This window comes from Fundulus heteroclitus, chromosome 6, assembly GCF_011125445.2.
Source record: "Fundulus heteroclitus isolate FHET01 chromosome 6, MU-UCD_Fhet_4.1, whole genome shotgun sequence".
NCBI classification, from domain to species: domain Eukaryota; kingdom Metazoa; phylum Chordata; class Actinopteri; order Cyprinodontiformes; family Fundulidae; genus Fundulus; species Fundulus heteroclitus.
This window is the reverse complement of record NC_046366.1, coordinates 12034082-12061424: the sequence shown is the minus strand read 5'-3', so window position 1 is coordinate 12061424 and position 27343 is coordinate 12034082. Positions and strand designations below refer to the sequence as shown.

At 41.2% G+C, this 27343-nt stretch overlaps 1 protein-coding gene across 1 annotated transcript; it reads right to left on the bottom strand.

The window, feature by feature from the left end:
- Positions 1-2287: 2287 nt before the first annotated feature.
- Positions 2288-25542, bottom strand: sirt6 (sirtuin 6). Its single transcript, XM_012874686.3, has 8 exons — positions 25376-25542; positions 23698-23825; positions 18373-18555; positions 15792-15851; positions 12895-12990; positions 12717-12797; positions 8341-8464; positions 2288-3849 (listed from the first exon to the last, which is right to left on the bottom strand). The coding sequence occupies exons 1-8, from the start codon at positions 25439-25441 to the stop codon at positions 3529-3531; spliced, it is 1059 nt and encodes a 352-aa protein (XP_012730140.2). The 5' UTR covers positions 25442-25542; the 3' UTR covers positions 2288-3528.
- Positions 25543-27343: the final 1801 nt, after the last annotated feature.

The window sequence follows — 27343 nt, the reverse complement described above, 5'->3', positions numbered from 1 at the left end:
CCTGCAATATAACATCTGTTGCAGGTCTTTTTTTATCCCGAAGGTTGTTTGCAAAACAGCTAAAGGTCAATCAGATTGAATGGCGAGTGTCTGTGAACAACTTTCGAGTCTCAATACGGATATTTAACTGGATTTAGGTCTGCACCGGATCATTGTATATATAAACATGCTGTCATCCAACCCAGTCTATTGTACCTCTGGCTGTATTCAGTACGGTGAACCTCTGGCCCCTGTAGCGGGTTTTCTTCAAGGATTGGCCAGTATTTAGTTACATCCATCTTCTCACCCACACCGACCATCCTCCGTCCCTACTGCAGAAAACCATACCCACATTGTTATACCTGTCGCCACCATCTTTCCCACTTTGGGTGGTCTCTACAGAGTAATGAGCTTTGCTAGCTTTCCACCACACATGTAGTTTTGCATATTGCCCTGAAAGTTGGATGTTGGTCTCATCTGACCAGAGCGCCCTTTTCCATATGATTGCTTTGTCCACTACAATGCTTCTGGGAAGTATACTTACAACTTTCTCTCAACCGTGTATTTCTTCTTGTCACTTTTCCATGCTGGCAAGGTTTGTAGAGTGCAGGAGTAATAGTTGACCCGTCAAAAGATAATTCAACCTGATCTGCAGAGCTCTGCAGCTCCTCCAGAGTTAAAAATGGATCCCAGCAGCATCTCTGATTGACTCTCTCCTAATTAATGCTCCCGCCTGTACACGCTAAGGTGGACGGACGTTTCCCAGTGGGTTTGCATTTGTGCGCACTCTTTTTTTTTTCTTTCAATGATGGATCAAACAGAGCTATGCAAGATGTTCATAGCGTGGGATGTTTTTTTTTAATCCAACCCTTCTTTAATCGCTTTCCCAACTTGTCTGCTGTGTTCCTCGGTCTGCACGATGCTACTGCGTTGTTTTGGTTTATCATATAAAATACAAAATAAATACATCAAACCTATGACACAGAAAAGTTAATATTGCTTCCGGTCAGAAGAAATATGGTAGTAAAATTAAAAGATTACTTTAAACCTTAATCTGCCAGAGGTGTGAATAATTATGGCCTCTAACGTTCGCTGACTAGTTCAGCGTGATGCACCCAATCACCACCAAACTACCCAGCAGCAGGTTTGCTCCCTTTAAATAGATCGGCCGCCTGAGGAAAAGCTGGAAAGCACCTGTGAATAAAGATTAGTTAAATTGAATCACAACTATAACGCAAACATTAAGGGTCTATAAGGATACAGACGAAGCTGTCCGCACTTTTTTACCACATCACTGTAAAACTAACAGATCATCTCTTTTCGCTTTTTATAATCTGTTGACTCTATCCCGTACAAAAAGCATACGGATGTAGAGACTTGCTTCAACCGGATTACTTTGCAGGAAACGCGAAGCATGTTGTTTCCAACAACCGAGTGTTCCTCCGGACACGGGTAGAAAACATCTCTGATGTAATCATTTGGGTTACTCTGAATTTGAGAGTTGTTGACGCTCATTAGGCTGAAAAACACTACAAATCTGGCTTTAATGAGTCTCACCCATCACTGCGAAAAAATGCAAGTGTCAGTTCAAATATGTCTCCAGTCCACGATCTCAGAACAACTTCTATATAAAAAATAAATAAAACCACCTCACTTTCATCGCCTAATGTCGGTGTCTGCGAGGGTATCAAGAGGAAGGCGCTGAGCAGCGACGCTGTGGCAGGACTTGAGGAAACTCACCTTCAACCCGTCCTGCATGGCTGAACCGGCTGCCATCCCTTCAAGCGGAAATGTAGCTCTGGCTATTTTCTGCACAGGGGGTCACACTGACGTGCTGAAGGCAAAGGTTCGCATTGTTTTTATCATGGCCAAACTAAAAATGACCAGAGTCCTGAATAAATAAAGACAGATGTTCACATATTAAGGGTATCCTGTTCAAGAAATCTCAGCGTCCCAGAGTGAAGAGGAGCGTTCCAGAGGTGCTAGAAGGAGAAAACGTGAGTGAATCTGCACGGCAGAGCGAACACAATTAAGAAGCAGTTCATGTATAGACAGAGAAGGGACTGCAAGAATAAATACCATGGAGATATCTGGCCTCAGGAGACCTTAATCTTCAGAGGTCTGATTAGACTAAAAGTGTTTGACCATAGTGACCGTCGACATAGGTAGAGGAAAAAGATAAGAGGTTGCAAATCTGAGAACGCCATCTCACTGACTGATGAAGACAGGAACCAGTTTCTCTGAAAGCCCTGAAAGAATTAAGTATAGACATATAGGGTGAAATGGGGGAGAAAAACAAACACGATGCTGGTCTCTATTCTTTTCTATTAATAGGTCTGATTATTATGCATTTAAAGCCCAGTGGTTCATTGTGGAAGATATGGGCCTCCAGGGTTTTAGGAGACATTTACAACAGTAGAGAGCAAACAATTCAAAGAGCAACACAGAGTCTCCATTTCCTTTAGATTGCAGTCAATAAAGGCCTTCCCACGACTCCTCGCTGCAGAAATCCTTTAATAATTGACATTTAATATGGCTCAGAAAGTTGCCTATCTCTGCAGCGGCGAGTGAGTCTGCAGACGTCTGCGTCTATTCCCCCCCCCCCCGAAAGTTGAACATCCGTTCATCTCTGAGCTCCTTCCCTCGTTAAACTGCAACGACCAAAGGCTGTACGGCTTTACTGCCTAAAACGTGTTTACAGATCTCCAGCATACAAAGTTGACACAGCACAAACATCATCAATCCTTAAAAGCAACCTTTGTTTCAGAGAGCATAACTCCCCCTTTTTCTACAACCAAACCTCGTTTCTAGAAACATACAGCGCGATTATGATTCAATCGCGGTTCGAAAATCCAACATGACCTAAAATCCCCCGGCCCACCCCACCTCTCGCCCCCCCACTGTACGTATGCGCCGGAGCTGCGAGTCAGCCAGACTCGGCGAAGCAGCTCGCTTCATATTCCTTTTCATAATGTATCAAACCGAGGAGACTTTAAAAGGCGAGATCTGCAGGGACAAGATCTGGAGCACATGCTATAAATATTAATGAGATGCAGCAAACTTACAACACCTTATTAAAAGCGTCATCTACAGCGACGTGCTCCAGATCCCGACTCGTTGTACTGTCCTGTTCACGCTTGTTCACCCAGAGAAATAAGGCTCTGAGATGGAGGGGGTACAAAACACCCAGCCTGTACATTTTACATGAGCATGTGTGTGTTCGGGTGGGTTTGTGTTTGGAGAAACGCTTCCTAAAAAAAATTAAATAAAAAATAAGTACAAAAAAATAAAAAGCAGGTAGTAGTGAGGCCGTGTCCGAGTCGGATCATCGCTGCTCGTTACGGCAGCGGAGGGAGTGTCAGCAAAGGTTTCATCGTGGAAACAAGAAAGACAACGGGAGTTTTTCTTCCAGATGACATTAAACGAGACAGACTTCTGTTCTCTCTGAAGTCGATCAAACTTGCAGTTCAGAAAAGAAGTATCTACACGGGTTTGTGTTCGTGTCCTGAGGAGCAAAAAAAAAAAAAAAACGTTAAAGAAATCCTGAGGTTATTTCTCCTCGATTGTCTCCGCAGAAAAATCTGCTCGCTCCTTTTTTACTGAAGCCTTCTCGTCTTTTACGCTCCCGTCCTCCGTTAGCTGTGCCGCTTCTCGTTTCCTCTCCTGCTTCACTTTGTCCTTTTTCACATCGTCCTTTGCGGGAATGCCGCGGGGGGGCTTGACGTCGGCGGCGGCGGTCTCGGACGGCGCGTCGGCGCTCTCGCAGACGGTCGGTCCCTCCCATTTTGGGATTTCTAAACCCAGCAGCACCATCAGCTGCTTCATGACATCGTCCACGTAGGCGTTGATCCGCAGGTGGGCGTGTTTGTCCTGCAAAGAGAGACAAACGTGACGAGGGCGATCGAGCGTTCTGCCGTGCTGCGGCCAAAGACTTTGGTGGATTTTGTTAAGACTTTATATGACAGCTCCAAGTCTTTTGGGGTTTGTCTCAACCAGCTTTACACATCTAAAGAGTTTTCACAAAGTCTTCACAAAAAAAAAAGAAAAGCTCAACCTCAGTCAGAGCGGCTGGAAAGTGTCTGTGAACAGAAAGTTTCAGGTCTTGCCACAGATTATTAATTAAATTTAGGTCTAGACTGTTTCGGCACATGTATATGGTTTGATCGGAACCACTCCCATGTGGCTGCACGTTTGGGGACAATTGTCCTGCTGGAAGGTGACCCCCTGCCCCAGTTCTTCCGCTCCAGTAATGCTCTGTATTTAGCTTCATCCATCCTACCTCCTTCCACATTAACCGTACCCCTTAGATGGCTTAACCTGACTACGCCAGATGGATTTGCTCCGCATATCCATCTGGAAACCTTCCGTTGAAGTAATTTTGGGAAGGGGCGAAAATACTGGTTAGCTGATTGGCCTATGTTGGTGATAGACGGGCCAAATAAACCAATTAGATCAACGAAGCATACGACGTACTAACAGCGACGACGTAAACACAACCACAAGCTCTTGCCGAAACCAGTCGGGAGAAGAGCAAAAACATCTTTTCCTCTGAGAAAAGCCTCCAGAGCAGTGTTTTGCTCCTCTTTCAGTGAAGAAATACTCTGTAATTCCGATAAAACTTGCTCGATAGCCACGCTAACGCTAGCTTCATCGGCTGAAGCCGCCATGTTCTTTAGACTGAACTGTCGCGCTTCTCGTTGCGTCACACCTCAACCCGCCTCAAAGCCAACGCTGATTGGACGTTCGTTTGATGAACGGCTCCAAATTTTCTTTAACGGAGAGTAGCCAGACTGATCTGCGAGTGAAACCTTGAAAGCTCGCGAGATCAGGATGGTCTCACGAGGCTACAGATGGCTTAGATGTGGGAGTTCTTATGTCTTTTATGTAGAACGCTCTCCCATAAAGGCCAGAGTAATAGAGAGCATGGCTAACAGCCGTCCTGTCATCACATCCTCCCACCTGAGCTCTGCAGTCGGCCATGATGGCTCTCTTGGCTGCTTCCATGATTAGAAAGTGGTCGGTTTAGGTGGACGGCCATGTCTTGGTAGGGCCTTTTCAGACGATGGCCTGAACAGTGCTGGTTGAGATTTCTTGTTCTCAATAACTCCCTGACCTGTCTGACGTGTTCCTTGGTTTTCATGATGCCGTTTATCCACAGAGGTCCTCGAACAAACCTTTGCATAGCTGCTGCGTCTCTACTGAGATGAATTTGCACACTATATTATCGTCTATGCACCCATTAGGTGAGTTTAAAATTTAAGGGTTATCGGCATAAAGGTGAAACCCTATGGTGGACTACTTTGTGTTGTTCTATCACATCAAATATATTCAAGTTTGTTGTTGTGGTGTTATGAAATGTTTAAGTGGTGTCGGTTGTGCTGCAAGGCACAGAATCAGCGATTTTAAAATAAACCAAAACATTTTCAACTGCAAGACAATCAGTGGACCAGTTTACAGCCGGTTTAACAAATATAAATCAAGAAAAAGCTTTTGGTTCTTTGTCGAATTTTCTATTTATGTCAGAGATCCCTGTTTGAGTCTGATTGCGCTGAACAGACCTGAAAATTATAATTATCCCCAAATAATGGCCTCCACTGTAATCATTCACCTAATGAAATGTTTTCTTTTAGTAATTACTAAGCCTGCGCAGCGTTATGAGTGGATAAAGGATCAAGGTTGGATTCTTCAGTAAAAAGCATGGTGAGGACAAAATAGGGTTCTCTGCTTTTCCTGTTTGACACACGGCGGCGGCTTCAGAAAAACAAATGGATAATAAAAACATTTTCAAAGGCTTGAATTTCCCAAATGCCATTGACGGCCCCCAGTTTCATTACAGGCTACGCCACATTGTTTCCTGGTGCCGTGTCACTTGATGTGAGTGTTACTTATTGTTGACATCTCACGGTACACTGGTACTCTAAGAGCCCAGCAGTCGCACCGGGACTCAACCTGTCAGGGATGAAGCGTGTCAAACTGAAGGGAGCAATAAAACCCTTTTTGTCGTTTTGCATCAACATCCTGGATTTCTGGAGCAAGAAATGTTGAGCAAAAGACGGCGGACACTCTGCGTATCTGCAGGGAAACGTGATGTGACACATCCGCATGCGCCTCGCCATTAATTATGTGTAACATTAAGTACTAACGGCGCTCACAGCAAAGTCCTTAGTTTGTTTAAAGAAATAGAGCAAGACACTAAATAAGGTTCTTGTAAAAACATGTCAGATTCATACCATATAACACAGGACTGTATGACAACTGAAGTTGAAACGAACCCTGCCTCGAGTGGCCGTCTGAGGAACTGCACTTTCACCATGCTTCCATTATTCGTTTTTAAAGGTGCACTTTATTTGATATTTTTTAAATTTGTACGTCAGGAGCTCACACTGGTGGTGTACTAGTTATTACTTTGCCGTTTATGCTTTGTTTTTGCTCAATTTGCTAGAAAATAAAGCCATTCGTGTTAATTTATAATAAAAATGGAAGTACGACAGCAGGGGATAAACCAGGAAGCAGCTAACAGCTATTAGCATCTCCTAGCAAACTGTGGAAACAACGAAGAAAGGTTCAAGATCCGATGAAAAAAAAAACCTGCAAAGAAATGTATGATTAAATCGATTGATAATTAATTAAATAATTAAATCGACTGATTGGTTCTTGCCATGATGCTTTGCCTCTGTTACTGTTTATCAACAGGAAATTAATTTCTCCGTGATGTTCTGATATGAGGCTGTTAAATCGGTTTATTTAATTAATAACAGTTGGCCTTCGATCACGCCGAGCTGCTGCTTTAATGCGAGGCATTTCAGAGGGTCAGGCTCGGTTTGGCATTACTATTAATAGTGATCTATTAGTCTACCAGAAATGGCTTTCTAATAGTTCTGCGGTACTGCCAATAGATGGCATCACGTCTGTTTATATCTGCTCATTGCACCCAGCGTTGGGTCATATTTCGGCTCAGAAAGGTTTATCAGGATGGACGCTTGGTCTATATAACTATTTCATCATGATCACACGGTTTTTGGTCCTTATTATCAGAATATAAAGTGCTATATACCTTGAAGGAAAATTTATGTTTCAGGGACCAAAAACATTTAAACATACTACTGTATTTTTCGGACTAAAAGGCGCACTTAAATTAAATTCTGTAAAAAATTGATGGTGCGCCTTATATATGATTACCGTACTTGTTGTGCTTACCGACCAATTTTACGTGGTACAATGCGCTCAAAAACATGTTAAAATGTGTAAGTATGACTTTGGTTAGTAACAAAACCGCTCTGTTGAATAGACATTCAGAGCATTACGGTACACTGTGTCACCAACTGATCGGACCCCTGAGCTGTCTACAAGACTGCCTGACTGTAATGTCTAAACTAGAAGTGCATTGATGTAAGACAGCCCGTGCCCACAGTATGCGCTAGCAACAATAAACCTGGTAAGTTAATTCAATATAAAAGTTACGTTTACTTTGGCCTTATGTTTGGGCAGTGTTGTCCAACTACTCTGTCCTCCCGGCAGAGACGCATGGCGCTTCTTCTCAGGAGAGAGCTGTGAGCGTGGAGGGGCGCACTGCAAAAAGCGAACTAAAAGTAAGTGATATTTTCCTAAAATGAGTATATTTTTCCTTGATTTGAGCAGCTAACTAAGCCTATTTGCCAATGGAATGAGTATTTTTACCCTTAAAATAAGATAATTAGATATCCTCCACTTGAAATAAGATTATGGAGATGAATTGTTCTTATTTTAAGTGCAAAAATCGTGAAACTCAACAAGCTCAAAACCAATTATTTGGTGAACTCAGACACGGCGCAGATTATATTATATTATTCAGTAAATAAAGCCAGGCCACTCTCTTGATTTCACTTGAAATTTTACAATGAGTCCGGCAGAGGAAAAGAACAGGGTACCTCCTCGCTCCGGGAGCAACTTTGCCTGACGCGTTGAGGCTCTAGACAGCGCGTTGGACTTTTATGTGCACAAGCGTCCAGCATCACACACTGGGGTTTTAAATACTATTATAGGATTTAGCCTGTTCTGATTTTTTATTTATTTTTTTGCTTTTGCCCGTTCAACAAAACCAAAATAAGTATTTCAAATCAAACTATTATACTATTTCAGAAGGAACAGAAACAACTGTGGATTTTCTTTTACAAACTAAATCTATTGTGTGCTACACCTTTGTGTAAATGCTATAAAGAAATTAAACCACAGTATTTCTGCTCATCATACCTACTCATCATACCTAGAGATTCTTATATTCCTTATACCCAATGCACAGTTCCTACACCGACAATGAAACATTTCCCAGATGAACCTGAGGACACATGCTTTGATTCAGCGTGGCGTGTGGATGAGACTCACGTGTTTGGTAGGCTGCAGGTTGACTATAACCACTTTCCCTCCTTTGCGCTTGGTGAGGAGTGGGAGGTCCCCACTGGGTTTGATCTGCAGGGACGTGCCCAGAGTCAGTGCCAGGTCTGCTCGTCTGCGCGCCAACACAGGGGATAGAAATCAGGCAAAATATGCAGATGTGACTTTTTGACATTGCTCTGATTTGCCTGTTAGTCCTCAAGGGTTATTTCTACATGTGGGTGTGATTTAAAAGTCAGAGTGGAAAAACAGTAATTTTTTTCCACTCTGACTTTGATGGGGATTTGAATAAATTTTTGTTTAATTGCACTTCTGTAAAAAAAAAAAAAAAAAGTTTCAAATAACTGACATCCTAAAAATATAATAATAAATATTTATAATAATAAATATTGCAGAAATAAAGGTTTACCATTATGTAAAGATAACGCTTTTGTATTTTTACTTGGTATTCATGGTTAGTAGCACAGCATGGGTTTGCTGTAGATGAAAAGCAGCCTGAACAGACGGGAGCTGGACTTCTTTTGCCGATTCCTCAAGATTTCTTTTTAGCTTTCCTCCCAAACGTGTCTGTAGTTCTAGCTGACCAGTGGGGAGAGGGAGGGGGGGGGGGTTCAGGCTTACGGGCTGCTGGTAGATCATGAACTCCTTAGGGCTGGTTTCAAAATAGCTAATTTATTGAATATATGTGATTTGCGTGAGAAAAATGTATTAAAACAGCTTAGAGTGGAAGAAATCACATATTTTCTTGTTAAGCTCGCCTACATTTCAGTGTATTCCTAAGGTGATGAGTCCAAGCTGCTTTGCTATTCAGTTTTCCTTTATTAACTAACCGTAAACCATCCAAAACTATTTAATCATTTTGCATTAAAACAAAAGCGCATAACACATTTTCTGGTGTTTTGTATTCCAAATGGAACTGATTTAGGTATTCTTCATGTTTTATGCAGAAACATAATAAAAGGGTTAATTTCTAAAGTCTATGTCTTTGGATTAGTTTCAGTTTGATGACTTCTATTATCCACTTTTTAAATTAGCTCGCATAAGCCGCATTTCTTAAAACTGGCTTTAAAGCCTAAAAGAAAATAGAGAACTGGTGAAAAACATGTAGGATACCCTTAAATGCCACGTCATACCCAAGATTGCTTATAACCCTCTGTTAGAGGGGACTTACAGTGCAGCAAAGGTGAGAAGTACACACCATTGTTGAAATGTGGAGCCAATGAAGGCTACAGTTTATGTGTTTAATGTGGGTTAAAATGCTGTTGACAGATTTTCTTTAGTAAGTTCCTGTGGATATTAGAGAGACTGTACGCATGTGTCGCTGCAGCAGCTCACATAAAATTAAGTTAAATTACATTCAAGCAGAAAAGAAAATTATGTTGTGGGCTATGAATTTGGATTGTTGGATCAGCAGCAGGAACACTGAGAAAGTGTGTAACATAATTTTGGCCTCTGCATTTCTCCACAGTATTGCACTGGACAGCTGACTTTAATTCGATGCTTTGCAGCTAACAAACTCATTGCCAGGACTTCACGCTGCAATTCTAAAACGCGACTTGCACTATATTGCCAAAAGAATTCCCTCCCCCAGCCAAATCACTGAATTAGTGCGACCCCTACATGCTCAAAGGTCCATGAAATCCAGAACCTCGGCATGCAGGCTGCCTCTGCGAGCCGTTATGAAAGAACAGGTCGCTCTCAGGAGTGCACTGAAATGCCACCCGTGCAACAAGCCCAGTTGTGAATTTTCCTCTCTACTAAACAGTCCACTGTTACAGGTATGGCAACAAAGTGGAATTGAGCCTCCTGAATGCCGCCCACGTAACAACCACAGAAAATATTCAGAAACTTTCTGCAGTCAGTAAAGAGCCCCACACTTAATGCTGCTTTTAGATCAGCTCAGGAACAGAGTAAACAGCTCCCTGAACAGGTTTCCATGGCTGAGCACCTGCAACCAAGCCTTATGTCACCAGGTGCAAGGCAAAGCATCATGTGCAGTCATCTAAAGCCCTCCATCACTGGATTCTAGCGCAGTGAGGGATATAATCTCTGGAGCGACCAATCGTGCCTCTTCGTCTGGCAATCCATGGACTAGTCTGGGTTTGGCAGTCGTAAAGAAAACTACACATACCCACCTGCACTGTGTCAAGTATAAATTTGGTGGAGAGGGGATTGTAGTGTGGTGTAGTGCAGTGTTTGGGCGGGGCTGTTGTTCAGGAGTCGGACTTGGTCCCTTAGGTCCAGGGAAAAGAACGCTTCACGCTTCAGCACACCAAAACATTTTTGGCCAATTCCCTGCTCCTGACTGTGGAAACAGTTTGAAGGTGATTCCTTCAGCTCCAACACGACTATGCACCAGTGCACACTGCAAGGCCCATGAGGACACGGATGAGCGACTTTGGCGTACAAGAACAAAGTCTTGACCCCCCCCACCTGAAGGAATACCTGTGGGATGAATTAGAACATAGCGTGCAAGCCAGACCTTTGCATCCAACATCAGCATCGAACCTCACAGACAGAGCTCTGGAGGAACGTTCAGATATTCCCCTGAAAGTGTGGATTTAAATATGTAAACATTCACAATACGTTCAGTGCAGTCTTTTATTTCACTGAGCTATTTTCTTTACATCAATATCCTGTTATTATTAAGTAAGATGGTTCTGTAATGTTACCCGTTTCACCAGGGCAGTAATTAATGTGACACACCCTTTCCCTTGTGTGCAGCTGCTTCTCTTTCTGGTCTGGTTGAGATGAACCGCCTCTGCTGGTGAATTATGCCGGCAGCTACAAAAGGGAAGCTAGTTGCCAAAAAGGCGCTTCAATATGAAGTTACGATTGTAATAGCTGCTGTGTTTGATTTTGGCCAAACAAAAATGTTAATTAGGGTCAACGTTGGCAGTGTTTTGCCCCTGCTCACGTAGGGCAGCTGTGTCTGCTGCGTGCGTCTACTGATTTGTGCATCTTGCTGCGGTTTTAAAAGGTTCCTTTTTAGTCGATTTATGATAAAATAATATTTGGCACTGTTTTGATGCCATTATTTTCAATATTATTTTATTTTAGTGATGTAATTGTAAAATCGGGTGTATATTATTGTTCTGGGACAGAGGTAAACCACATTAGATTACGTCAACTTATCCTCATGTGTTTATTATTATCATCATACATATGTATGGGTACAGTTGAGGTGAGTTGTCTGTGCTGGGAGCTGCATCTGCATCCACTGATTTGTGCCTCTTGCTGCTGTTTTAGAGGGCATTAAACATGCAGTGACCAGACTTGTGTCTGTTTGGAAACTACTACAAACATTCATAAAAGCCTGTGGAAAGCTCTCAGTTTGCAATCTTGTGGATTAACAATGGGGGTCGCTCAAGTTTGCGTGTGAGTGAGAAGAGAGCCAATTAGATGCTTTTGGTGGCATAGAGTATATTTGGCCAGTAGGGTATCAGAATTAACAAGACATCAAACATTTGTATAGACTCTATATCTGTGTCACAAACAGCTTTCAGGGTTTTTATGCATCTTTTCTTGCCTTATTTAATGCCATCACCCTAATTTTTTTCGAAGTTACTTTATATACTTCAGCTGCACGCGGCCTAACCCGGAGCTTAAGTTCGCCGCAATCCTCTTCTCTGCATCACTGTGACTAAAACGAGGCTAACGCAGTGAATCCTTGTCAGGTTCTCACAGGAGACGACGCTGGATGCAGCTCTAGCTCTATAAAAACTTGCACATTCACTCATAATAACAAAGCGACTTAGACAAAAGAAGAGAAATCCCAGTTAGTGGGTGGAGGTTAAGTCTGATCACGTACACCATCCAAAATTTAGAAGCCTGACGGCTCAACAATAAACCGGCTCTGAATGACTCGCAGTTTGTTTTTTTTTACCTTTTTTCCCCCTGCCACCAGCAAACAATTCAGAGTTCAAAGGTCGGCGCTCTTAATCCCCTCTCAGCAATTTAAATGGTAATTACGAGGCTATGATGTGTCAGAAGATCAAGGCGACACGCGTGCATCCCTTTCCTCTCGCAGCTTTGTAAATAAGCGGTGAAAAGCTTTCGCGGCTGGAGGAATGAATGAAAATGTTCGTCGGAGGACATTAAAGCCGACTGAGGTGAATGCATAAAGGCTGAAAAGGCTTTCAAACAAGCCCTTCAAGACGGAGACGGCGAAGCGACAGAGGGCTCAAAACGAATCGAGCCCTACACCTTCGTCTGACACGTTTTACTTCACAGCGCGGGTCTGAAGCAGCGTTTGTACCTTTCAGCGTCAGATGAAACGCGGATGCTGGAGGAAAAGAGCCCAGGAGGGTGAAAAGGCCCCGAGTGGAACAGACAGCTGATGAAACAACGACTGGGGATCGTCTCACCTGCTTGCATCATCGGCTCTGTTCAGGTCTCTGTCAGGAAGAGCATCCTCCCAGTCCAGTATGGTGCTGATCAGCTTCCCTCTAGCGATTAATAATTAAAACACTGTAAAATATGGCCTGTTAAGCAGTTTTTTTCCCCCCTCCCCTTTTCGAATGAGCAACCCTGTGCGTGTTTTACCTGCAGGCCCTCAGCCCTCTGGACCGCACCACGTCGCAGTAACGTCCTGTTGGTTTCAGCCCCATCACGCCGATCACCTTTTCCCTCACGTACTGCCTGGGGGAAAAAATAAAATAAAAATAAATAAAATCCCTGAAGTTTAACACCTGAATGCATCCACCTCCATCTGCACCACTTTGAGGAGACAAAAACAAGCAGTTCAGAGGCACCACTGGGACGTCCGTATGCTCTCACTTTTGCCCGACCTTATCAATTCCTCAGTCAGAATTCAATTTGGAAATGTTCAGAAAGGTTTAGCGGTTTTGTTTTTCTACACGGTATTCATAAAGTAAAACAGTTTATGTGCTCGACGGCCTCGCGTTTGCACGCTATCCCCGAGGTGAACTACTGACGGAGAAACCCACGAGAGAGGAAACGAAGCGGCTTTCTTCTTCCTGGGAACATTTGCAGATAACAAATTTGCATTAACCTTTTTTTAAGTCGCTTTCTGGAAGAGGGCATTTTGTTTTGCAGGCGATAATGAGCAAACGTAAAGCTAATGCGAATTTTAATTGGGCCTTGCGTGTGCAGAGAATTAAACTTTTGATGTGCGATGCATCTTTGGTTTTTTAGTTTTCTCTTTCTTCGTTTTTTTTTTTTTTTTTTTGCTCCCGCTTTTCTTCTGCTGCTGCAGGATCTACCCTTCAGTGCCTCTGAGCGTTTCTACCCGTGTGACGTTTACTCGAATATTAACAGGCGCGCCTTTCCTTCAAGGATTATTCAACAAATGTTTTTGGTTTAACGCAAACACAAAACCCGAGCAAATGCTGCCAGCGAGATGGCAGAGACTCCGCTGACACCAGCGATCAAGATGTGCGGAGAAGCCGAGACGGCGTGCAAGCAGAGGTCTGTGAATAGTAACCCAACCTCTTGTCTGCATGTTTTATGGATTAGGCTGTGGCCACATGGTTGCTGCTCTCGTATACAGAGGAATTTCTGTTAACAACATAAAACTGAGTGAAAGCCAGCAGCATAAAAAAAAAAAAAAAGAATGTTAATAACGTTTCTTCTTTTCAGGCTAGCACAGATTCCTGAGGCGTTAATGAAATATCAGACGTGCTTTGGCCAAAATATCTCAGAGATGAAGGCGGGCAGCTACTCTTTAGGCTCTGTTTACTGTTTTTATCTATCTATCTATCTATCTATCTATCTATCTATCTATCTATCTATCTATCTATCTATCTATCTATATATATATATATATATATATATATATATATATATATATATAAATAAAATGGCTGGATGGGGTGGGTGTGCAGTGGGGTGGAGTAAGGCATGCTGTTTGTTCCTCAGGGAGGCAGCCTATTTCCAGGTACAGTTTCATGTCAGTAAGTTTTAATGTCTATTACACTTAGAAAAGCTTTAAGCACGTTATTGCAGCATGGTGGACATACGGAGGCACATTTAAACCAGAATGTTTCCACAAATTAAATACATTTGTTAAACAGCTCTTTTTGAGCTCTAGTCTGAGACGACTGTACGAACACCAAGAGGCCACTGACCCACGCCCAACTCTATCTAAAAGTACCAAGGTTGCAAAAAGTTACAAAACCCTTTTCTTTCTTCTTTTCATCTCCATTGTCAGAGTTTCAACATAACACAGTGTGGCCTCTCCTCTACCTGTTGTTGTGCACAGCTTGCCCACGTTGCCCTTCATCACATGAGGGACAGATGTGACTGTCTGGAAGTGTTTAGCAGCATTAGTAGGTTAAAAAAAAACACACATCATGATGTGGAAAGTAAATGAGCTGCACCTGTTGCCCTTATTTAGGACCTGCTGATTCAAACCTGAAATTAGCACGCTGTGAGCGACACGTTTGTCAAGCAGCGCGCTGCAGGCTGGTTACCCGAGCAGTTTCATCCGGCCTAATGAACCAGCTGATATCAGCTCATTAGGGTTGTGCTGTTCTGCAGACCGCTAGTTGATCTGGCCTGTTACATGCATCTTCACTGCCCCCATGCCCTGTATATTTTCAGTGGCTCGGATGCTGAATTAATGCTTATAAAGAACGGTACAAACCTTAAGAGGAAGGAAAAGAAGCCGAGTCGGGGAAAAGGGGTTAAATATCAATAGATAACGGCGATATCGGCATACTAAGCAATAGTCTCACAAATACCTGTTTTTTCTGATACTGTGCGACCCTAACTGTGATATTTCTTAAGGTATGACATTATAATCAGCAGAAGGAAAGGAATAACTGCTTTGAATAAAAGCAATTAGATCATGTCATCCCTTTCTACATATTTAGTTTAAAATGGCTGAACACACCTCATTAATACCACAAAACTACATTATTTTTGTGACTGTTGACGTTAGCAAAGCTTTCTTAAATATATACACTTCCCCATGACTAAAGCACTGGTGTTGAATAACGTAACAAGAACAAATTGACTTTAATTGTCTAAAAACACAAGAACTGATTTAAGAAGCTTAAGAGAAGAAAAGTCTGAGAGGGAAGGGTGAATATCTAGGACTAATTTCTTTTTCACGGGCCTAATTGATTAATTATGGTGTTTGTAATTTGGCAAAGGGTAATTACACCTTATTTTTCCACAGACAGAGGAACAAATCACAGAGCAATCAAATAGCTCCGGTGTATTTCTTTAAGAACACAAATAATTGTCAGAAGCACCGAATTAATGGAAACAGGAATTTAAGACGTAAGAGAATGTAATTCAAGAGTGTTTCCAAAGGTTTTGAAGGTCTAAAATAAAGATAAATAAAAGGAAGAATTTTTTATGATGCTTTGAGTCCTTGCAGAAACCATGATTCATTCTTCCTACAATGTGCTTTAAAATGCCTTTTATGGTCAAATGGTGACTGCTTTGCTGCTTGTGAGAGTCCACGCACGTACCTGCCACACTTCTCGCATTCCTCCACAAACATGTTTCCATGAAGCTCCGATAATTTATCCCTAGAGGAAGAGGGAGATAAGTTTACAACAGCAGGAAGGGGGAGGGGAAGCATTTACATAAAACCTAAAGCTAAAGCAAAATGTGTGAATTTTTGAGCATAAACTTTTTTTATTCCGTCGTTCTCTGATTCTCTGAACCCACATCTCGCCTTGCTTCCCCAGGAACTCGTGCGGATTAATCCCGACTAGTTTACTCGACCAGCTCGTCTGCCGCTTTGGTCGTTTCCTCTGAGGACGACTCCTTCACTGTCTGACCTCATTTCAGGAAGCCTGATTGAGGGTGGAGGAAGAGCTATGTAAATGGTTTCCAGGAAAAGCAGGTCCTCCAATATGCGGAAAGGCCGGATGTGCGAACAGAATCGAAAATTGGACTCTCCTCCCTGGGCTCAGTCCAACGTGACTGAGTAATACTTGAGCAGACCACACACGTTCGGCGACACAGAGAAGTTGATTTCATATTAACTGAGCGGTGAAGCTGCTACGGCTGTTATTGCAAAAGCACTGGCCTCATATTTCAAACAATGAGCCAGAGCCAAACCCGCCTATTTATCCGTTATTCATAACGCTCTCCGCTGCTCTGCCCCAGCTGCTAAACCCTCAACATAACGCCAGCAGTCTAATTACAAAAACATGAGAGACACTTTGGGCCAGACGCACCAATAGCTTCTGCCTGTTTCATTGCTGGATGTTAAAACTGCTGAAGATTTTCTTCTGGCACTGGTGCAACTGTCTTACTTCAAAAGCTGTCAAAGGGGAAAGGAAACTCATTGCTGGCCAATTAAGACAACAACAAAATGCATCCTCTACATTTTCAGGCGTTCTGTTGTGATTTCGGATGCATACCTCATATGCCGTGTTCTCCCGCTGCAAAATCTAACCCCGTGTTCTCCGCTCTTCCCATCTTTTATTTTCTTTTTCGCACATTCATCGCCGCCTTCCCTCTTCTTCTACTGGCCTAATTTTGCTACTTAACACACAGATTAATGTAGCTCATTCTCTAAGGGCTCTGCTTTGTTGCCCTGGGCACGCACATTATCCCAGAGAGACCTTGATTTTCCCTCCAATATTGGTGTCCTCCTAAAACTGAATTCAGCTGAAAGCAGAAGATATGGACCAACAACGGCCCTAAAAACATACTGTTACAGCACGGATAATAGGAAAAATGGTTCTTTTGGCTTTTAAAATAGGAGCTTTTTTTTTCAAACTCTTGTGCTGAAAATGTCCCCGAACAGGTTTAAAAACATAACGTCCCGAACATATTTAATTAGGTTTTCCTGCAATCCTTTTGGTTGTATTTTATAACGTTTATCTGTTGTATATAAAATGAAATATAAGACAAGAGTTGACTCTTTTTTTAATATACAGTAATTGTGCAGAAAGCAGTGACGTCTTGTGGCTCTGACTCAACTCTGACTCAAGACTTGCCCAGACAGTCATTAACACTCTCCTTAAGGAGGTGCATCCATGCTTTTGGGTTTCAGGGCCCCCAGACTCCAGAGACTGATTGAAGAGCCACAGAACTCAATCTAATTGAGGTCCATTGTGGTCCATTCCACAGTCAGTAATGATTTGAGGAGCCATGACGTCTGCTGGTGTTGGTCCACCGGGCTCGTTAAGTCCAAAGGCAGCAGTCTACCGGAAAATTTGAGTACTTCATTCTTCCTCCAAACAAAGGACGGTTTATGAAGATGCAAATTTCATTGTCCATTAGGACTTGGCACCTGTTCATCATGAAATACCAATAACTGGTTTAATGACCGGAGTCTCACTGTGCTTGATGGACCAGAAAACGGGCAGAGCTACACCTCACAGACAACCTATGAACTATTGTCAAGAGAGAGACAACAGATCAATCAGCAGATGAGCTGATATTAAATCAACCTTAGCTTCCTCTACACCTCAGCAGCGCCACAGGCCGATTACCCCCATTTTACATTGAAGCAGCAATTCTTGCAGAAGGAGCAAGAGTCCACACCCTATTTAATACATAACACGGACATATTTTTCACTAGGACAACGTTCTGTCTTTAAAATCCCTTATTTTTCGTCTAGATAGTATTCAGAAAGTAACTTTTGGGTTTTAAGTAGTAAACCTTAATCACCTTAATCAATTGATGAGTTTGTCAACTAGTTACTTTTTCTGGTGGTTCGGTTTCTTGTCAGGCAGAGAAAACTTGAAACGAACCTAAACCTGTCACTACAAACCAGATGAGAACGTTGAGCCTGTTGATTAGTTAGATGTGTCCGGGGCAGGACTACCAAGAGTAAACACGGGAAGCTGATGCTGCGTTCAAAGCTGGTCAAAAACATGGAGAATACGGCTGTAGGTCTTCAGCCTAGTGAGATTGCCGTGTTTGCAACTACACTAACAAACCGCACCAAGAGGAACCGAACCAGACTTCTTTTTAAATAAACTAAACACCTCAGGTGCGAAAACACCCTTAATGGTACCCGGGGCAACTAAAACCCAAACATCAACCAGTTAAGATTTGATGTATTGCTGCAGACAGAAGGACATTACCTGGGGAAGCCTGATCTAACATGCAGACCGTCAACATTCTGGCTGATGAGATATTTCAGGTATCCTGCCTTTTGCAGCCCCAGGAGGGCCATGTGGGTGAAACTGGGGCGGGCATCTTCAAATGTAGTATCAAAGTGAGGTGATTCCCCCTTTTGTTCCAGTGTCCACACACCCTTGGGACCCCTGAAAGAGAATAAACAGCAGGGATTAGTGTGATTGTAAAGGTGACAACGTAGCAGGTGAAGTGGGAGAAAAACCTTGCTTTGAAGGTTTTAGTTGAGCGTTACCAGTTTAAAAGCCAGAAGAAAACATGCGGTAAAGGCAAAGGCGTTGTTCAGTGAAAATTTCCCAGGCAGACAGACCAAAAAAACAAAACAAAATGCTGAACGATGCTATGTGCTAAGCTAACAGTACGACACGAATGTTTGAGAGCTACATAAAAAGATCAGTAAAGCTCCTGTATCTGCTACAGTGAAGTAGAAAACCTCCCTAAGCTAACGCTAAGCTAACGCTAGCTGTTATTAGCTTGATAGACACGGACAGCCCAATGACCGGGTTCTGTTGATCTGAGCTCCCCCTTCACAAACAACACTCTGTTCTGCTGCGGTACCGATCAGCTGATGGTTCAGTTGAATAATAAATAGTGAAGTAACGATACAACAAACCAGTACCACTCGCGGACAGCAACTGGTCCGCAGGGCAGTATTGCAGCATGATAACCACCCCAAACACACCTTCAAGACGACCATTGCCTGGCTATAGAAACTGAGGGTAGAGGTGCTAAACTGGCCGAGCATGTGTCCAGACCTAAACCTTATGGAGCCTCTGTTGGGGATCCTCTTTTGGAAAGTGGAGGAGCAAAAGATCGCCAAAATCCATCAACTTTGTGATGTCATGGAGGAGTGGGAGTGGGTTCCAGTGGCAACCTGTGAAGCACTAGTGAACTCCAGGCCTATGAGAATTGAGGCAGTGCTTGAAAATAAAGGTGGTCACGCAAAAATGTTGACACTTTGGTCACAGTTTGGGCATTTTCACTTAGAGGTATTCTAAATTTTGCTGTCAATGGTTTTAGACATTAATAAAGACATATGAATTATTTTAAGGGAACAGCAAATTTACACAGCTACACAAGCTGCACACTGACTACTTTACTTGGTAACAAAGTGTCATGTATTGAGTGTTGTCCCGTGAAAAGATATACTAAAATATTTACAACACCTTCAATATTTGGTATAGAAGGTGTTGTCCAGCCAGAGACGATCCTGGTTGAACTCAGTTGTAGCTGTCTGACTCCTCTAATGAATGCAGTGATGCTGCCAGCAGCATCCTGGCAGTTGCCAAGTTACTTGGAGAACAAACTTATCTCTATGCATCAGACATGGGAGCGTGTTGTACTGCAACAGACTCGTCTCTCACTTTCAGCCGGAGCTCCCGTCTTTCCTCTGCGGTACGGCTTGCTCAGCAGAGTCTAGCCCAAAGGCTCGTCAGCGCAGACGCAGTAAAGTCTACGTCACATATTGCATACGCCATGCATCACTAAGAAAAGAAAATGGCTTGCAGAACAATAAGGGCCAGAAAGGATGGTTCAGTTATTTACACACTCTAGGGAGCCTACTTTTTTGTGTCTCTTTATAAAACAGGAAATATACCTTTGCTTATTGAAAATCTGTTTGGGCTGCAGCTATTGATTATTTTAGTAATCGATGAATCTAAAGTTTTTTTTATTATTCTAAAAAGAGATGCTCTTAGTAAATTAACGTACCTCAATAAGCGAGCATTTAGAACAAACATTTATTGCAGGTTTCAAATGCATTGTAAATGGCAAAAAAAACATGTAAATTTTATTTTTATTTATTTTAAATAGAAAGGAAAAAGCTCCCCGTTTGGCAAAACATTAGATAATACAAGGCTTTGGTGGTGTGGTTCGAGTGTGTTTTTACGGTTATAACAAACTATATTTCCAGAAGAGTTTTATACACCAATGGGATATTAATGTTTGTGTTGTCCGGTCCGATCATTACGACCAAATAGAGCTTAAAAGTCTTTTTAAATTAGTGCCGAATCTGTCTGCTAGCATAGCGCTAGTCAGCCCCTCTTAAAAACGTAACTACGGTTTGTTTTAAACTTTGTTTTTTTCGGTTCACTCCGCCATCATTCGACAGTGCTACGAGCGTTAGTACAGCATTGATAGGGAAGGTTAATGTTGATTGTGTTTTGTGTAACTTAGGTGAACTCATCAAACTAATGTAAACACGACCAGGATGCACTCCCACACACGTCATTTCCAGTTGTCGTCGGCTAAAGTGCCTAGCTTTCCAAGTTACCATTTCGAGTCTAATTATTTCCTAGAGAAATAAGTAAATTAATAAAATCAAGTGTCCTAAAGGTCATTGATTTCTACTTAGCAAATCATTCTTTAACATGTTATTTCCTCAAATTTTTTTTTTATATAATTCAGATTTGCATTGTGAATGGATTGAAACACATACCAAATTTTCTAAATTAGTTAAACTAATTTAATCTCATTCCACCTTGTTTAAGATAAACTTTGGTTCTCTTACTTGGATCTGCATTGAACCAGGATTCACTGAATCATTCTGATGATGTTTTCAACTATCGTATTTGTCCTTTTTGTTTCTTTTGTGTGTAAATAGTTCTTTAGCTTATTTCTATCTCAATTTTGCTTAGTAGTTTAGTTAAGTCTCACTAGCCTAGTAGAGTGGAATTGTTGATTGAAATATAGTGTTAATTCAGATAAACAGCATTCTGTATTGATGTTCTCTGGATATTTATTTTATTTCTGTTAATAAATTCTTGAAGAGAAGTTGTCACTCATTTATTCTATGTGTGCAGAGTTTGCTGTTAAAAGAATCCCAGTGCTCGAATCATCCCTTTCAACTATTGTCCTAATATCAGCTGTATTCTTGTATATTCACCGGACAATATCTCACAGACCGAGAGTTATTTATTAAACATTAAATAACTTAAAACCTTGCATAATGGCACAACATGTGTTAAGAGTTAAATTGTTCCTTTCAGCTTCAAAGTTATCTCAACCTTTGTTGTGAAAATAACTAAAATAAAATACGTTTTGTTGTTTAATGAGATGTTTCTGGAATTTATCGTTATCCACGCTAAGATGTCACACGAGGCCGAGGAGGTTGGATATGTTTGACTGCAACTGTATAAATTCAAACAGTCAATTTTTCAGTACAAACAGTGAGAACTGCTGTCATGGTGGTGTAGATATGTAGGACATAGAAACAAAACAAATCTTTATGTAACTGAGAAACTAAACTCTAGTTTTTATTCCCATCAGCCTGACAAGTGCCTTACCACAGAAACACTGCCTCCCTGTGTTCAAAGAGAGAATCTACAAAAATAGAACATCTTAGACTAAATTGAAAGGATAATGTGGGTAGAACTTCAGAAAAAATATAAACTTGTGATTAAGTTTGAAGAATAGAAATATTTCATAAAAGAATTCTATGTGTGGTGCTTTTTTTTTTTTACTTTGTATTGTTAAGAAGCATGATCCAACAGGAACAAATTAGCTTTGATCTCTATCTAATACGAACCCTACTACGTTGTGTTGGAGAAAACAAAATACGGAAACCACTGCATTCAGTTTAACTTATGTTAAACTGAATTATTATATGGCTACAATTTGCAAAAAAAAAAAAAAAATGCTACCTCTAAATCCTTTAAAAGACAAACGGTCCACAATCATTTGCAGTTTTATGAAATTCAACTCAATGCATTTCCTTTCTATTCATTCCCATACGAACAACAGTCATATAGTCAGAATCATATCCGAATAAATGTCATGCCCGCTTTCCAAAGCCGTTGTCTCACCAGCACCGCTCTACTCTCCCCGGCCCGCCCCGTCTCTGCTCTGCTCCGCTCTACTCCTGTTGGTTTCCCACAGACCCGGTAAGGCCAGAGGGTTGGAGAACGCCTCCTGGGGGTGGCTTAGAGCAGCCCACTTCAGCGTTGAGTGTTTTGCGCTCTGCAGCTATTAAGCATTACTCTGTGGCATTAACTCGAAAAAAATCTGTGAGAAACGGTGGAATAAGAACTTAAGGAAATCATTATTAATAAAAAAAACAACTTTGAAATAAAAAAATATATATATTTGTATTCTTGTATATTGAAAAATGTCTTGGATATTTTCTGAGGATAAAATAATTCACCAGGATAAATATCTGGATCACAGATCAGGCTGAACTAATGATGCACAGTTTCTCTCTCTGTCTGGACAAGTATTGGTGTGAGAGAGACAGAAGCAGAGAGGGGAGAAGAGACTGATCTGTTCCATACCTCCTAACGGAGTTAGGTGCAGGAGAGAGAAAACTGTCGTTGCGGCTGCAGCAGCAGTTGCTCTGCCCTCCACGGCGCACATACACACCACAGTGGTTCAATCCACGGCCGTGAACAACTTTGGAAAAATCTGGAATTTCTTTTGTCAATGCACTCATTGGGCTTTCATAAAGGGAATAGCATCCGATGCTGAATACGGATTTAGAAAAATATATTGCCAAAATATTGCAAATAGGAAAAAAATTTACCACAACACAAGACACTTTCATTTACCTATTTAATACTGTTCTGAGCTCATTGTGTAATGCCACTACCAGCAAACATTTTATGATACTTTCATTGTTTACAATGGCAGGGCCGCCATCTTGTTTTACAAGCATGTTTCACAGCTTGCATTTAGTTGCTCTTTGATTTCAGGTCAACTTCCACACAAAATGCTTGAAACAAAAGCAAATGTATAATTTCTTTAATTCCTATTTGTGAAATGAAGAGGAAGACAAAAGAAAAATTGATTAATCAGATTTGGTATACTGTATTTTTCGGACCATGAGAGCACCGGATTATAAGACGCATTGTACCACATAAAAATCAGTGAGCAAGCTCAACGGTAATCATATATAAGAAGCACCAGATTATAAGGTGAACCATACATTTTTTTGTCAGTGGAAGACACTTTTAAAGAGCTAATTTTCTGTGCAAGCCCTTAACCCCATAAATGTGACCTGGTGGACTAAACACAATCACAAATGTGTTTCTATGCCTACTGCAGATTCACATCTGTAGCAGGAGTAGACAACCGAGGGTTAGATATGACGACTGCACAGGGACACACTGCTATAGAAGAATCACATTTCAGCCACACTTTTTTCCAGAGCCTTTGTCCAGTAAGAGAAGAGTGGGATACCTGTATATGTTTAAGGGTGTACACACTTTTCCAACCAAATTAATGGAATAAGTTACAGTTGAACGTGACGGAGGACATGGTGTGCAATGATTTCGTCTCACCGGAAGTCAGGAATGCCGGCTGAGGTGCTAATTCCAGCTCCAGTGTGGACGACCAAGTACTGAGATTCTTTAATGAGCTGAGAAAGCGTTTCCACTTTTGCCTTTAGCTCCTCAGGACTGTCAAACGTCTGCCAAAGATCAGAAAATACAAAAATCAACAACTGGAATAATCAGTCGTCAATAGTATTTGTTTGACACATAAATAAAAAGGAAGCAGTGCAATTTTGAGAGGTTATATCATACAACATTTCATGAAATGGAAGACGATCCATGCATACACACAAGTAAATCGGATCCGAACACAAAATGCTTCTCCTTTTAGACATGACTTAAACTGTGCCGTAGGGACTGGCAACTAATGTACCATTTTCCTTTATCGGAATTATTTTTAATTGTCATAAGAATCTTATTGTCATTGTCTTTGAACGCATGATGAAATGCAGTAAATGTTTACTGCTTTCTGTCCTACCATCCCAAATGTGAACATCTGCAGTTTGCTAAACTCTGCTGGGACTTTTACAAGAACTGTGCACTTTGGTCAGATGAGACAAGAGATTTTCAGCACCAAACGCTCCAGTTGGGTTTGCTGTGAAACAGCGTCTGGGCGTGTAGGAAAGTAACCCGTGCTCACTGTTGAACACGGCGGAGGACCTATGATGCTGGAAGCCTGATTCTCTTCCAGTGCTGAGAGTCCTATCAGAGTGAATGACAACACAAACTCTTTGGAAAACCAGGAGGTTGTCACCGGGTATTTCAGGACGATAACAATCTTAAACAATATTAACACAGAACGCCTCAGCCCCCAGACCTAAAACCTTTAGAACACCTGTGTGTTCAGAGAGAACCAATGGCCTCTGCACAATCTATAGAGCTGGCCAAAGATCCCTGCTGGGTATAAACCAGTTTGATTAAAAATGTTAGACCAAGAGCTCCCTGACTGGCAAAAAGGGAGTACAAAGCATTGACATTATGGGTGACAATAGTGGTGTCAGCTATGATTTTGTAAGATGCTTATTGTTATCAGATTTGTTTCTCTATTGAGTAAATGTACTTAAATTAAAAGCTGGATCTTTTTGTCACATCCTAAGTATAAGTAGTAAACAGTATAAAGATTATTTTTGATCTAAGGCTTTTTAAGCATCTTTACGAGATGTGCAACGTGTAAAACAAAAACAGATACACAGAGTAGTATACTCTGTATATATATATATATATATATATATATATATATATATATATATAATAAAACACTGCTTCTTAACTCCTCATGGTTGGACTTAACTTAAAAATAAAAACCCATCAGTGATTACAGCGCAGAGAACACCTTGTAAATAAACACCACCAACACCTTCTGACATCAAAAATGTGTAAACCCAGATATCTTATAGAGTTTATTTATTTTAAATGGGACAATGCATATTCACTGACATGCTTACAGTGACTATCAACGTGTAAATATGCCAAATTTAGCCATACAGGCGCATTTTCATCAGCAGTCCCATGGCAGGTTAATGTTATTTCGACCCGGAAAATGGTTTGTAGCCTACCTATAACTCTAGGTTTACTGGAGCACAATCTGTTCCTTCACAACTTTCTCATTATCTAAACCGACTTCGGCTAAGACGCTAACTAGCTGTTCAAAGAGCTCTCTTTATAGCTAAAAGAAGCCAGAATTTACCTCAGGCAATCCGCAGACACCTTTATCTGCGTACGGAGAAAGTCCAGCAGCATAATTTACAGACATGACTGCAAACGTTGTCTTTACTCTTTATATTAAAAGCAGTTCATACATCTAATGCAATTTCTCTCTGCCGGTGTTTTTTTTTTCTAACCTGAGCTGCTTTGTTTGGGAAACGTCATCAGTGAGCGACGCTCTATGCTGCATTAAATGTTATGTGGAAATTTTACTTCAATGCAGCACAACGTAGTTGTACGATTTTTTTTCTCTCACTAAAAGTACAAACATTACTTAGTTATTTAGTATTCTGCAGTTTCTGCAAAGAGAATGTCAAAGTTTAATTTGAAAAGGGATCCGTAATCTTCTCTCACACTTTCGTTCATGATGCATTCATGGTAACGCCTTTTTCTGAAGTTTGAGTGGCTCAAGTCCACACTTCCTGATCTCCAGTTTTGACAAACAACTCAAAACTTTAGAAATGTCTTTTAATTCAGATTTTTTTTCTTTTCTGCCTTTGTCAGGGATGTCATGTTAGTCTCTTCTATCTCTATGGGGGAAGAAAGCATAGACAGTACTGTACGTTACTAGTGCCATTAAGTTTGTTGAACCTGAACCCCCCTTTTTAAATGTTTGAAATCATCTTTAAAATTGTTTTTTGTTTTAGTTTTCTAACTTGTCAAGTGCTTTTAAAATGTATTTTCACGTATAATCCAGTGGCTGAACATGCCATCACACTTTGAAACAGGCGTTTTACAAACAAATAAATAATACATTATTTTGAGAGAAAACTTGGCAGTAAATTTTGATCCATTTGACCCTGCTCTTTTATTGATTAGAGTATTGAAAAAATATATATATTGCTGAACTCCAAATGCAATATCCAACTGTCCATCCCTCGATCATTCACTTCCTGGTCAGTTCAGAAGTACGACCTCTCTCTCATCTCTCAATTTATCTGTCTCAGTCAGCAGCTTTTAGGTCAGAGATCACCAACCTTTTTAAAACTGAGAGCTACTTCATTGGTACTGTGTCATACGAAGGGCTATCAGCACTGACATTTGAACTAGAAGAGTCAGAGCTTGCTATAACTTTATGTAAAATTAACATATTTTTAATTCTTTTTTTAGATATTGTCATTTCTAAATCAATATAAATGCAAGAGTGATTCCAAAGGAAGAGCAACGCAATGAAATAATATTTTAGATGTAGTTCACTGGAGGATTGTGCTATTTTTAGATAGAGCTCGAGGGCAGGTGTCACCAACAGGTCTAAGTCACGGAGTCGTCATGAGCGCATTATCAGCCAACCAAAAGCAGACCTTTATGTGCAAACCACACCCTGCCGCACAACCAACAAGAAAAATTTATTATACTGTTTTTCCAACCACATTCTTTAATGGTGAGACAGAGACCCCAATATCTAAACTATTGTTGTAGATTATACTAAATGTATTTGATAAATGCAGCCAATTCCATGGGATAAGAAACATCCAACAAAAGGAGAAAATCTCCTTAGCATGAACGCTGACTTCCATGTTCCCAGAGTCCAGTAACATAGATTAAGTGTTTGGGGGTTTTCTGACAAACTCCAGGGCCTAGGTGCAATAACAAGAATTTTGCATTTCACATTGATTTTCAGGTAGGAATGCAATATGACCAGCAAGTAAATATAGCTCTGTACATCTAAAGACCTGCAACTACTCTTCCTTTCTTATCATAAATTCTTCAGGAAACAGTTGCTAATCAAGTGTGTGAGCATTTGCACTTCTGATATATCTTGATTAGTTTCCGTCAGGTTTCAAAACTCACCGTAACACAAAAACTGAACTGGTGAAAGTCACAATGATATTCTCATAGCCCCAGACAATGAACTTGTATCTGTACTTGTCCTGCTAGATCTCAGTGCTCCATTTTATGCAGTCAATAACAGTATTTTTCTTCGAAAGACATTAACTGTGCTGTTGGAATC